This window comes from Ranitomeya variabilis, chromosome 4 (assembly GCF_051348905.1).
Source record: "Ranitomeya variabilis isolate aRanVar5 chromosome 4, aRanVar5.hap1, whole genome shotgun sequence".
Classification (NCBI taxonomy): domain Eukaryota; kingdom Metazoa; phylum Chordata; class Amphibia; order Anura; family Dendrobatidae; genus Ranitomeya; species Ranitomeya variabilis.
This window is the reverse complement of record NC_135235.1, coordinates 258,173,998-258,187,152: the sequence shown is the minus strand read 5'-3', so window position 1 is coordinate 258,187,152 and position 13,155 is coordinate 258,173,998. Positions and strand designations below refer to the sequence as shown.

Here is a 13,155-nt window from a genome sequence, read left to right as displayed (position 1 = left end):
CACCTCTGAATGGCTTAAGAAAAACAAAATTAAGACTTTGGAATGACCTAGTCAAAGTCCTGACCTTAATCCGATTGAGATCCTGTGGCCTTAATAAGTCGGTTCATTCACGGAAACCTGTGGCTGAATTACTACAATTCTGCAACGATGAGTGGCCAAAACTCCTCCAGAGTGTTGTAAATGACTCATTGCAGTTGTTGCTGCTAAGGATGGCCCAACCAGTTATTAGGTATAGGGGGTAATCACTTTGTCACACAGGACTCTGTAGGTTTGGATATTTTTTTCCATTAATAGTAAAGACCTTCATTTAGAAACTACATTTTGTTATTACTTGTATTATCTTTGTCTAATATTTACATTTGTTTGGTCATAAATATATATATGTATGCATACTACTTTATACAGCCCTGATGGAGGTCAGTGGGACACTCGTTCATTGCACGCTGGAGTCTGAACAGTGCACTGGATTAAAGAGATGTCATTCATTTCTATTGTAATTTAGACTTTTGTGGCATAAATTATGAATTTGTCATTCTACACTTCTCATAAAGGATGTCCAGAACTGGCGCAAAGTTTTTGCACAGTTGTGAATTGTAGTAGTTTTACAACAGAAACCAGTTAGCCGAATCCCACCCATTGTGCTGATCCGTGCCATATCTACACCAAAACCTTCTACAGTAGTACGAGCGATGTTGTTGCCCCAAATGCATGGCTGGCTACTACTACTACCCCCCTCACTGGATTCATCGTCTAATTCCTGACAATACAGTGCAGTCATTCTGCGACACTTCCCTGATGGTGAAATTTAAGTTTGTACCCAGTCACAATTCCAGAACATCTTTTGTTCTCTACATGCAGGAGATTAAATCACACAGGTCAGGTGAGGTGAGAACGTCTCGTCATCATGACTGACTGCTGTCCAGCCCTCGGAGCAACCAAGGCAGGAGGACGACATTTTTTGGGTGTATTCTGGAGACTAAAAAAAAAAGAAGCTGGGAGTCAACCCAGAAAGATGGGAGGTGCAGGAAAAGAACATTTGGAGCAAAAATGCGAGTAAGAAAGTGACACATATAAGGGTTCAGGAGACCAGAAAAGTTTTCTTCCCTTTTATAGAAAAGTCCTCGTTACTGTACGCAGTAATATCTTAGACTGATATCTGGGAATCATGGCTCAAGGCAGCAACCATATAAAAACATTTATTCTTGTACTAAACTGATTAGAAAAAAAACAAGCAAAAAAGAAACAAAAACAGACAACACATAGGACAGTGACTACGATGGGCCCACACGAGTCTCTCAGAGGAAGGACGAGCAGCTCACACATTGTAGGAGGAGGAAGACACGTTGCCTCCGTGACCGGTCCAGTTAGTGTGAACGTAGTTTCCGGGTTTGGTCAGGAGCTCGTAGGTGTGAGCCCCGAAGTAATCTCTCTGAGCCTGAAATAAAGAACAAAACCAGCATCAACTCTGCAACCCGAGTCCACAAGGGCAGGATGGAAGTTGTAGTTCAGCAGCAGTCGGAGAGCCCCAAGTTCCAGAAAATAAACCCCCCCCCCCTCACCTGGATCAGGTTTGCTGGTAACATTTCGTGCCTGTAGCCATCATAGAAAGACAAAGCTGTGGTGAAGCATGGCATAGGGATCCCATGCTGCACCCCGGTGCTCACTGCCCGGCGCCAGGACTCCTGGAGAACAAGAGTAGGAAACCAAAGTGAGTGAATGCAAACATCTTTAATAGGACCCCCAGCCCCTCCATGTGGTTTATAGAATCGCCGTCATCTCCTGTAGCAAGTGAGCTACCCGGATAATGGGGCAGGAAGCACAGAGATGCAGCACCATCCAGGGCGCTAAGAGTTATGCAAACATTAATTCAGGACATGGAAAGCGCCGGACTATGGGCGCCCTCCTTTATCTGCTCACCTGGCAGTTGTGCATTTCCTTTTTGAAGAAATCATCCAGTAAGAGGTTTTGAAGATCCGGATTCCTGTCGAAGGCTTCCTTGATTTTACCCAAGAACACACTGAAAAGAAATATATATATTGTAACCATAAAAAGACAAAAGAGGCAGCCCAACGTTACAGCAAAATGAGAACTAGAAGTAAAAATCTACATTGTGATCTCCGACCTCTCGCGTTCCAGCTGCTGCAAAAATCACAACTCTGAGCCGTCAGGACTCGCTGGGACTTGTGGTTTTAAAACAACTGGAAAGTGGCTGTAAACCTCGACACCCCCCCCGTTACCTGCGGATGATGCAGCCCCCTCTCCACATCATTGCAATCCCTCCGTAATTTAACTTCCAACCAAAATCCTTTGCCGCCTGACGGAACAAGATGAATCCTTGTGCATAAGAAATGATCTTAGATGCATATAAAGCCTGAAGGGAAGAAAAAATATATATATTTAAGGCATTTTTTGGTGCAGAAATGTCAACGTGTCTTTATAACAATAATATATCAGAGCGATATTTCTTTACAGGATTAGGAGTTTGCACCATTGACAAAGTTATTATACCCCAGAGCTGCATTCAGAATACTGCAGAGTTCACAGCATTTCCTGCTGATTCGGGGTCTGCAGTCTTCATTTCTATCAGTAGTATTAGGTCTGTACTCTCAGCATTAGCAAAATGCTCCTTTTTAGTTCCTACCTTGCGGATGTCCTCCAGGAACGCCTTCTTGTCGCCTTTGAATGGCGCCTGTTTTGGGCCCTGAAGCTGCTTGCTCGCAACAATCCTTTCCTTCTTCAGGGATGACAGACAGCGAGCAAACACGGCTTCACCTGCAGGATTGAGGACAAGTGTAAGAAGCTTTTCACCAGGACCTTCGGCCGGGTTCTCACTGCACATTATAAAGGAGGTCGCCCACGAAAAATACTGCTCACTAGTGATGAGCGAATATACTCGTTACTCAAGATTTCCCGAGCACGCTCGAGTCCTCCGAGTATTTTTTAATGCTCGGAGATTTAGTTTTCATCGCCTCAGCTGAATGATTTACAGCAATTAGCCAGGCAGAGAACATGTGGGGGTTGCCTGGTTGCTAGGGAATCCCCACATGTAATCAAGCAGGCTAGTAGCTGTAAATCATCCAGCTGAGGCGATGAAAACAAAATCTCCGAGCACTAAAAAATACTATATTACCACCACTTGTATGCGAGTCTACATTTAGCGGTCTCTCCTTTGTTGCTTAATACTAAGTTTGGAGGCAGTAAAGGGGGATCCCTAGAGTGGAGAGCTGCTGCAAAAAAGCCATAAAGCAGCTAAATGCTGGCACACAGCGCAGATTCATTGCATTCACACCAAAGCTGCTTTACAAATTCTGCAGTTTGCCCCAGGAAATAAAGCCGTCCAGCCCCAACAAAGATCTGAGGAGGTGACTGGAGAAGAAAACAGCACAAGAAAATTACCGATGAGAGTAACAGGGACCCCGAAATCCAGAGCGGAGATGGCGGTCCACTTCCCGGTGCCTTTCTGCCCTGCCGTGTCCTGGATCTTTGGGAGCAGGTGCTTTCCATCTGTGTCCCGGAATTTGAGGATGTCGGCCGTAATCTCAATCAGGAAAGAGTCCAGCTCCGTCTTGTTCCAGTCCTCAAACGTCTGAAGGACGGGAAACAATTATATGTACGTTATTGTGTACATTACATTTTTGGAAGCCTTTTTTTCTAGTGCACGACCTAATGCTGCACACGCCACACCTTCGCCATCTCGTCCTGCTCCATCCCCAGGATGTCCTTCATCAGGTGATACGCCTCGCAGATCAGTTGCATGTCCCCGTATTCAATGCCATTGTGAACCATCTTCACGAAGTGTCCGGAGCCTTCGTCACCCACCTGCCCAGAAACAGATCAGAGTATGGCCGTCAGGTCCAGATATAAAGGCACGAGGAAGACTGAAGATAAATAGCAAGTGTCCATCATCCTTACACGAGGTTAAACTGACACAGAACCACCAGGGGGCGCTGTACACGACTGCTGCACTGACATGTAGGCACTAAATCATGTCAATCAAAGGCTCCTACAACAGCCAATGCGGAGTTAACCCTTTACCATCCTTAAAGGGTCCCCATCCCATACAGCAGTGGGCACGTCCTCTGCAGTGCACCTTTGTGTCCGCTCAATAATGGGGCTTTGAACTTAAGGTACCTTCACACTAAACGACGCTGCAGCGATATCGACAACGATGCCGATCGCTGCAGCGTCGCTGTTTGGTCGCTGGAGAGCGGTCACACAGACAGCTCTCCAGCGACCAATGATGCCGAAGTCCCCGGGTAACCAGGGTAAACATCGGGTTGCTAAGCGAAGGGCCGCGCTTAGTAACCCGATGTTTACCCTGGTTACCAGTGTAAATGTAAAAAAACAAACACTACATACTTACATTCGCGTCCCCCGGCGTCAGCTTCCCTGCACTATGTGAGCGCCGGCAGTACAGAGCACAGCGGTGACGTCACCGCTGTGCTTTGCCTTACGGCCGGCACTGACACACTCAGTGCAGGAAGCTCTGAGCAGCATCGCGGACCTAGGGGGACGTGACAGACATCAGAGGGTGAATATGTAGTGTTTTTTTTTTTTAACTTTTACAATGGTAACCAGGGAAAATATTGGGTTACTAAGCGCGGCCCTGCGCTTAGTAACCCGATATTTACCCTGGTTACCATTGTAAAACATTGCTGGCATCGTTGCTTTTGCTGTCAAACACGACGATACACGCCGATCTGACAACGAAATAAAGTTCTGAACTTTCAGCAACGACCAGCGATATCACAGCAGGATCCAGATCCCTGCTGCGTGTCAAACAACGATATCGCTATCCAGGATGCTGCAACGTCACAGATCGCTATCGTTATCGCTGCAAAGTCGTTTAGTGTGAAGGTACCTTTAGAGAACCCCTTATCTATCAACTCTATGAATCTTAATGATGCAAAACAACAACAAGGACTTTGGTCCCGAGACATCACGGACATTGACTCACCCATTCACAGCACGGCTCATTGCCGACCTTCGCTGCAATACTCTGGAAAATGTCCTTAATGTAAGGCCTGAAAAAGAAAAGGGAACCCCGAGTGATCCCTGGCACGTCTGTGGAGGGCACAGCGGACATTTATTTTCCATCACATCAATCTCCGTTTCCAAATTTAATGGGGTAAATAAAAAATAAACCTCAAAAGTTGTAAGAACAAAAAAGTGAACATTTCAAAACTCTCACCAAGCCTCACTATCTCCTCCGGGCATCAGAGAGGGTCCGTATCTGGCCCCGTCCTCTCCTCCGCTGACACCGCTGCCCACAAACCGGATGCCCTTGGCCTTCAGCTGCTTACAGCGCCTCTGAAAGGAAGGAAAAAAAAAAAAAATAATACAGTGAATATTCAGCAGACACAAAGACCCTGTAATCACAGCAGTCCAGAGGGAAACCTACCGTGCTGTCACCATACTCCGAATTGCCGCCATCGATGATGATGTCACCAGGTGAAAGAAGAGGAACCTGCAGCCATAGAACAAGACGACGTTACAGGCCGGCCAGAAATGCCCCGATCACATGACTCAGGAGATTTACTCCTGGCAGCGAGGACATTCTTACCCAGCTGGTAATGTCAATAGGGCGCAGGCCGTGCCCATTGGGAGCGGGCACGGCACAAAGGATCCTGTGTGTATTTGCAGATTGTGAGTAAATATTGGGCAGATAGGGAGTAATAATCCGAGCGGATCGTGCGTCCTCCACCCTGCATTGCGAGACGCCATAGTATAGATGCCCACAGAGGACCAATGCAACTATAAACAGCATGTGTTGGCAGGGTGGTCATGGCCAGCACCAGGCAAACCAGGGCTCATCAAATTGGGCACTGACAGTGTGCACACATACTCCCGCACGGTGATGGTGCCCAGGAGCCTATACGGCTAGCAATACATACCAGGCTATTAATGAAGTCGTCCACCGCCTGCCCGGCCTTCACCAACATCATGACCCTGCGAGGTTTCTTCAGCTTGGAGACCATTTCTTGCAAGGAATGTGCCCCAATCACCTTGGTGCCTTTGGCCTCATTAGCCAGGAACTCGTCAACTTTAGAAACCGTTCGGTTAAATGCACAAACCTGGAGGAGAACAGTCACATATCGGACCACGTGTAACCTGCACATCTGCAAATATGCTGGGAGTTGTAGTTTCACAACAGCTGGAGTGCCGTAGATTGAGCCCGTTGGTATAGTGCTTTGACTTCCAATTGCAAAGCTCCATCTCTCATCATGCCCCGCTGGGAGGTGTAGTGTACACAAGACACCCACAATTTGCAATTTTTCCATTATTTTGCTAATTTTTATTGGCACACATTTGAAGTTCACCAAGGAAGGAAGTCACCCAAGAGCCGGGCGTTACATAACCCAACTATGAGCTAACGACGCGTTTCACCATCTCACCACTTACCACATAGCCGTGGTCGTTCATGTTCAGGATCAGGTTCTGGCCCATCACGGCCAATCCGATGAGAGCGATATCAGCTCTGGTAGAGAGAAAAACACAAAATTAAGAATAGAGTTTCATGAACCCGGAGGTCAGCGGAGGACACGGCGGGGGAGATTATCGTACACACCCAGCAGTGACTGGATCGAGGAGCGCGCTCACTCACCGCACTCACTTCATGTGTTGATTTTGGAAAGAGAATGCAGCACTGTGTGGACAATAAAACTGCTACCTGTCTGTTACAGACGTCACGTCTTATCAGGCTGCAGAGATCTATGGAGAAGAATTTGGGGAGAGGACGGCACAGCAGCATTTTGGCAGAGCTTTCCCGAGCCGCTGTGACCCCCTCGGATCTGATCACCTGTCCTGACAATAGGCTATTACTTTCTTGAAGGGTTTATTCCCACAGAGCTCCTGCTGTGACACCTGCAGGGACAAAATCCAGTGCAGCCTTCACTGCGGCCGATCCGCTGCACTTTTCACCCCTGCACTGCGGTGACATCCACAGCTTGTACTTATCAGGGCAATTTTTATGCGGATTTCGGGATTTCTTGCTGCAGAATATAAGCACAAAAATCCGCTCTATAGGAACAAACTCAAGGAGCTGCTCCAAAATGAAGGAAGACTTGTCTGTATGGGGAAAACAAGACACTGTGGCTATGGAGGCACGACGCGCTCTCTACAGAGCCATAGAAAGCTGCCCGCCGTGTGCAGGTGCCGGGTGCCACCAGGTAATGGCATGATGCGGCATGCAGCTAGAACAAACATGGGCACCGAGGATTAACTCTCTCCTGCATGGACAGCATTAAACTGTAAAGACCTGGATTTCTACACAGCCTGACACACCTTCCGTCTTCCTGGTGTTAGTCAGAGCAGGGAGCGTCTATTTTAGACATTCTTATTCTGCAATAGATTTATGAGCAACCAGGGAAATTCTGCATCTGCCCCAATATCACCTACTATAGGAAATCTAGACCTGAACCAGGTGGCTCTGTCTGATCAGCCAGCAGTCACAATGCTCCATAGCTCCAGGGTATGCCGGAGGTGTAGTCTCCTGACGAGCGGCATTTTGCATGTTGGAGCTAATTACCATAGATCATCTAACCGGTATATAAATAACTCATCTCGTTACTACACAGGATTATTGGTTCCTTGGGAAAATCCAGACTCCATCGCTGTCACGTTACATCACGGCCTCCAGGAGGCGGATTAGAATCAGGGAAACTAAGGATTCCCATTACCGGGACTCGGGTCTCATATTCTGCCACTAACTCATCCTCGGAGCTCAGTATAAAGAGAACTTTCCACTGTGGGTCTAGTCTGAAATCCACAGACAACAGTATGGTAGAGAACCCCAGCGATAGGTTATGTAAGTGGGCCAACCCCTTTAAAGTTAGGGGCCGGAGACAAGTCTTCCTACACGTTGTGGACCATGATGACAACTTCATAGAAGTCGATGAAAATCACAAAAACAACATTGTTATTGACATCTATACAGAGGGAGAAAAACACATGTACAGGAGGAGGACAGAGGGAGCCGTCAGGGTGGTGGGGAGCGCAAATATTGGGGGCGCAGAGGGAGAAAATAGGGGGCGCAGAGGGAGAAAATAGGGGGCGCAGAGGGAGCAGTTTGTGGTGTGGTTGTCAGGGTCCAGAGGGGGCGCAAATATTGGAGTACAGAGGCAGCAGTCAGGAGTGCTGCATCTGGGGGCGCAGAGGCTGAATATAGGGGGGCAGCCTGTGGGGTAGATGTCGAGATGCAAAAAAGCAGTCGGGGGGCACAGATATAGGGGGGGGGGGGGGCTGAGCGAGCAGTCAGAATGCAGATATAGGGGGTGGTGCAGATATCAGGGGTGCAGAGCCTGAATATAGGGGGTGCGGACACAGGGGGCAGATATCAGGGGTGCAGAGGCTAAATATAGGGGGTGCGGACACAGGGGGCAGATATCAGGGGTAGAGCAGAGCCTGAATTTAGGGGGTGCGGACACAGGGGGCAGATATCAGGGGTAGAGCAGAGCCTGAATTTAGGGGGTGCGGACACAGGGGGCAGATATCAGGGGTAGTGCAGAGCCTGAATTTAGGGGGTGCGGACACAGGGGGCAGATATCAGGGGTAGTGCAGAGCCTGAATTTAGGGGGTGCGGACACAGGGGGCAGATATCAGGGGTAGTGCAGAGCCTGAATATAGGGGGTGCAGACACAGGGGGCAGATATCAGGGGTAGTGCAGAGCCTGAATTTAGGGGGTGCGGACACAGGGGGCAGACATCAGGGGTAGTGCAGAGCCTGAATATAGGGGGTGCGGATACAGGGGGCAGAGCCTGAATATAGGGGGTGCAGATATCAGGGGTAGTGCAGAGCCTGAATATAGGGGGTGCAAACACAGGGGGCAGATATCAGGGGTAGTGCAGAGCCTAAATATATGGGGTGCGGACACAGGGGGCAGATATCAGGGGTGCAGAGCCTGAATATAGGGGGTGCGGACACAGGGGGCAGATATCAGGGGTAGTGCAGAGCCTAAATATAGGGGGTGCGGACACAGGGGGCAGATATCAGGGGTAGTGCAGAGCCTAAATATATGGGGTGCGGACACGGGGCAGATATCAGGGGTGCAGAGCCTGAATATAGGGGGTGCGGACACAGGGGGCAGATATTAGGGGTGCAGAGCCTGAATATAGGGGGTGCGGACACAGGGGGCAGATATCAGGGGTAGTGCAGAGCCTGAATATAGGGGGTGCGGACACAGGGGGCAGATATCAGGGGTGCAGAGCCTGAATATAGGGGGTGCGGACACAGGGGGCAGATATCAGGGGTGCAGAGCCTGAATATAGGGGGTGCGGACACAGGGGGCAGATATCAGGGGTAGTGCAGAGCCTGAATTTAGGGGGTCGGACACAGGGGGCAGATATCAGGGGTAGTGCAGAGCCTGAATTTAGGGGGTGCGGACACAGGGGGCAGATATCAGGGGTAGTGCAGAGCCTAAATATATGGGGTGCGGACACAGGGGGCAGATATAAGGGGTGCAGAGCCTAAATATAGGGGGTGCGGACACAGGGGGCAGATATAAGGGGTGCAGAGGCTAAATATAGGGGGTGCGGACACAGGGGGCAGATATCAGGGGTAGTGCAGAGCCTGAATTTAGGGGGTGCGGACACAGGGGGCAGATATCAGGGGTAGTGCAGAGCCTGAATTTAGGGGGTGCGGACACAGGGGGCAGATATCAGGGGTAGTGCAGAGCCTGAATATAGGGGGTGCAGACACAGGGGGCAGATATCAGGGGTAGTGCAGAGCCTGAATTTAGGGGGTCGGACACAGGGGGCAGATATCAGGGGTAGTGCAGAGCCTGAATTTAGGGGGTGCGGACACAGGGGGCAGACATCAGGGGTAGTGCAGAGCCTGAATATAGGGGGTGCGGATACAGGGGGCAGAGCCTGAATATAGGGGGTGCAGATATCAGGGGTGCAGAGCCTGAATATAGGGGGTGCAAACACAGGCGGCAGATATCAGGGGTAGTGCAGAGCCTAAATATATGGGGTGCGGACACAGGGGGCAGATATCAGGGGTACAGAGCCTGAATATAGGGGGTGCGGACACAGGGGGCAGATATCAGGGGTAGTGCAGAGCCTGAATATAGGGGGTGCGGACACAGGGGGCAGATATCAGGGGTAGTGCAGAGCCTGAATATAGGGGGTGCAGACAGAGGGGGCAGATATAAGGGGTGCAGAGGCTAAATATAGGGGGTGCGGACACAGGGGGCAGATATAAGGGGTGCAGAGGCTAAATATAGGGGGTGCAGACACAGGGGGCAGATATCAGGGGTACAGAGCCTGAATATAGGGGGTGCGGACACAGGGGACAGACATCAGGGGTAGTGCAGAGCCTGAATATAGGGGGTGCAGACAGAGGGGGCAGATATAAGGGGTGCAGAGCCTAAATATAGGGGGTGCTGACACGGGGCACATATCAGGGTGCAGAGCCTGAATATAGGGGGTGCTGACAGAGGGGGCAGATATCAGGTTGCAGAGCCTGAATATAGGGGGTGCAGACACAGGGGGCAGATATCAGGGGTAGTGCAGAGCCTAAATATAGGGGGTGCAGATATAAGGGGTGCAGAGCCTGAATATAGGGGGTGCGGACACAGGGGGCAGATATCAGGGGTAGTGCAGAGCCTAAATATAGGGGGTGCGGACACAGGGGGCAGATATTAGGGGTGCAGAGCCTGAATATAGGGGGTGCGGACACAGGGGGCAGATATCAGGGGTACAGAGCCTGAATATAGGGGGTGCGGACACAGGGGGCAGATATCAGGGGTAGTGCAGAGCCTGAATATAGGGGGTGCAGACACAGGGGGCAGATATCAGGGGTAGTGCAGAGCCTAAATATAGGGGGTGCGGACACAGGGGGCAGATATAAGGGGTGCAGAGCCTAAATATAGGGGGTGCGGACACAGGCGGCAGATATCAGGGTGCAGACCCTGAATATAGGGGGTGCTGACACAAGGGGCAGATAACAGGGTGCAGAGCCTGAATATAGGGGGTGCTGACAGAGGGGGCAGATATCAGGGTGCAGAGCCTGAATATAGGGGGTGCGGACACAGGGGGCAGATATAAGGGGTGCAGAGGCTAAATATAGGGGGTGCAGACACAGGGGGCAGATATCAGGGGTACAGAGCCTGAATATAGGGGGTGCGGACACAGGGGACAGATATCAGGGGTAGTGCAGAGCCTGAATATAGGGGGTGCAGACAGAGGGGGCAGATATAAGGGGTGCAGAGCCTAAATATAGGGGGTGCTGACACGGGGCAGATATCAGGGTGCAGAGCCTAAATATAGGGGGTGCTGACAGAGGGGGCAGATATCAGGTTGCAGAGCCTGAATATAGGGGGTGCAGACACAGGGGGCAGATATCAGGGGTAGTGCAGAGCCTAAATATAGGGGATGCAGACACAGGGGGCAGATATTAGGGGTGCACAGCCTGAATATAGGGGGTGTGGACACAGGGGGCAGATATCAGGGGTACAGAGCCTGAATATAGGGGGTGTGGACACAGGGGGCAGATATCAGGGGTAGTGCAGAGCCTGAATATAGGGGGTGCGGACACAGGGGGCAGATATCAGGGGTGCAGAGCCTGAATATAGGGGGTGCGGACACAGGGGGCAGATATCAGGGGTGCAGAGCCTGAATATAGGGGGTGCGGACACAGGGGGCAGATATCAGGGGTACAGAGCCTGAATATAGGGGGTGTGGACACAGGGGGCAGATATCAGGGGTAGTGCAGAGCCTGAATATAGGGGGTGCAGACACAGGGGGCAGATATCAGGGGTAGTGCAGAGCCTAAATATAGGGGGTGCGGACACAGGGGGCAGATATAAGGGGTGCAGAGCCTAAATATAGGGGGTGCGGACACAGGCGGTAGATATCAGGGTGCAGAGCCTGAATATAGGGGGTGCTGACATAAGGAGCAGATATCAGGGTGCAGAGCCTGAATATAGGGGGTGCTGACAGAGGGGGCAGATATCAGGGTGCAGAGCCTGAATATAGGGGGTGCGGACACAGGGGGCAGATATCAGGGTGCAGAGCCTGAATATAGGGGGTGCGGACACAGGGGGCAGATATCAGGGTGCAGAGCCTGAATATAGGGGGTGCGGACACAGGGGGCAGATATCAGGGGTGCAGAGCCTGAATATAGGGGGTGCGGACACAGGGGGCAGATATCAGGGGTGCAGAGCCTGAATATAGGGGGTGCGGACACAGGGGGCAGATATCAGGGGTGCAGAGCCTGAATATAGGGGGTGCGGACACAGGGGGCAGATATCAGGGGTGCAGAGCCTGAATATAGGGGGTGCGGACACAGGGGGCAGATATCAGGGGTGCAGAGCCTGAATATAGGGGGTGCGGACACAGGGGGCAGATATCAGGGTGCAGAGCCTGAATATAGGGGGTGCGGACACAGGGGGCAGATATCAGGGTGCAGAGCCTGAATATAGGGGGTGCGGACACAGGGAACAGATATCAGGGGTAGTGCAGAGCCTGAATATAGGGGGTGCGGACACAGGGGACAGATATCAGGGGTAGTGCAGAGCCTGAATATAGGGGGTGCAGACAGAGGGGGCAGATATAAGGGGTGCAGAGCCTAAATATAGGGAGTGCTGACACGGGGCAGATATCAGGGTGCAGAGCCTGAATATAGGGGGTGCGGACACAGGGGGCAGCCGCCCTCAGACACGAGTATCTGGGGGACCCTCACACCTGTCACCCAATATTGGTCTCTGGGTTTGATAGTTTTGCACTGTGACCCCACATGACAGGTAGCACTTGGAGAACTGTAAGTCTCAGCATGCCCTGCCAGGTGCCACCTCCAGGCTCAGCTCCCCTCACGCCCAGCCCCGGTGACCCGCAGTGACTGTGGGATGCGCGGTCCCGTCTCCCTCCCGCACTCACTCCGCCATGTTGGTTGCTCGGTGATATCGGTGTCCGGTGTCACCTGCTCGTCCTCTCGCCGCCGTGTGATGTGACAGCTCCTGACTTCAGCCCCTGTAGTTCTCCAAAGACCACCTGACGCCACGCCCTACCCTCTCTTCGATTGGCCCCGGATTAGGTAAAAGGGCGTGGCCTGGCGGTGACTCATCCTATAAGAGGGGACAATGTCTCGTCAGGCAGTGGGCCGACCAATCAGACAAGAGCAATCACAGGCCGAGCTGTTAACCCTGTCCCTGCTGAC

General features: G+C 51.3%; 1 protein-coding gene across 1 annotated transcript; it reads right to left on the bottom strand.

Moving 5' to 3' along the window:
• Positions 1 to 1,091: 1,091 nt before the first annotated feature.
• PGD (phosphogluconate dehydrogenase) lies at positions 1,092 to 13,155 on the bottom strand. The gene is made up of 13 exons (XM_077249657.1): positions 12,876 to 13,155; positions 6,403 to 6,478; positions 5,895 to 6,074; positions 5,402 to 5,467; positions 5,192 to 5,310; positions 4,958 to 5,024; positions 3,685 to 3,819; positions 3,397 to 3,586; positions 2,642 to 2,772; positions 2,238 to 2,371; positions 1,918 to 2,017; positions 1,560 to 1,682; positions 1,092 to 1,435 (listed from the first exon to the last, which is right to left on the bottom strand). The coding sequence occupies exons 1-13, from the start codon at positions 12,881 to 12,883 to the stop codon at positions 1,316 to 1,318; spliced, it is 1,449 nt and encodes a 482-aa protein (XP_077105772.1). The 5' UTR covers positions 12,884 to 13,155; the 3' UTR covers positions 1,092 to 1,315.

Excerpts from the sequence above, each read along its gene's own strand:
- PGD (XM_077249657.1), bottom strand. Across the intron at positions 1,683-1,917 it reads AGGAAATGCACAACTGCCAG|GAGTCCTGGCGCCGGGCAGT; the intron begins GTGAGCAGATAA and ends CTTGTTCTCCAG. Across the intron at positions 1,436-1,559 it reads TACCAGCAAACCTGATCCAG|GCTCAGAGAGATTACTTCGG; the intron begins GTGAGGGGGGGG and ends TCTTTATTTCAG.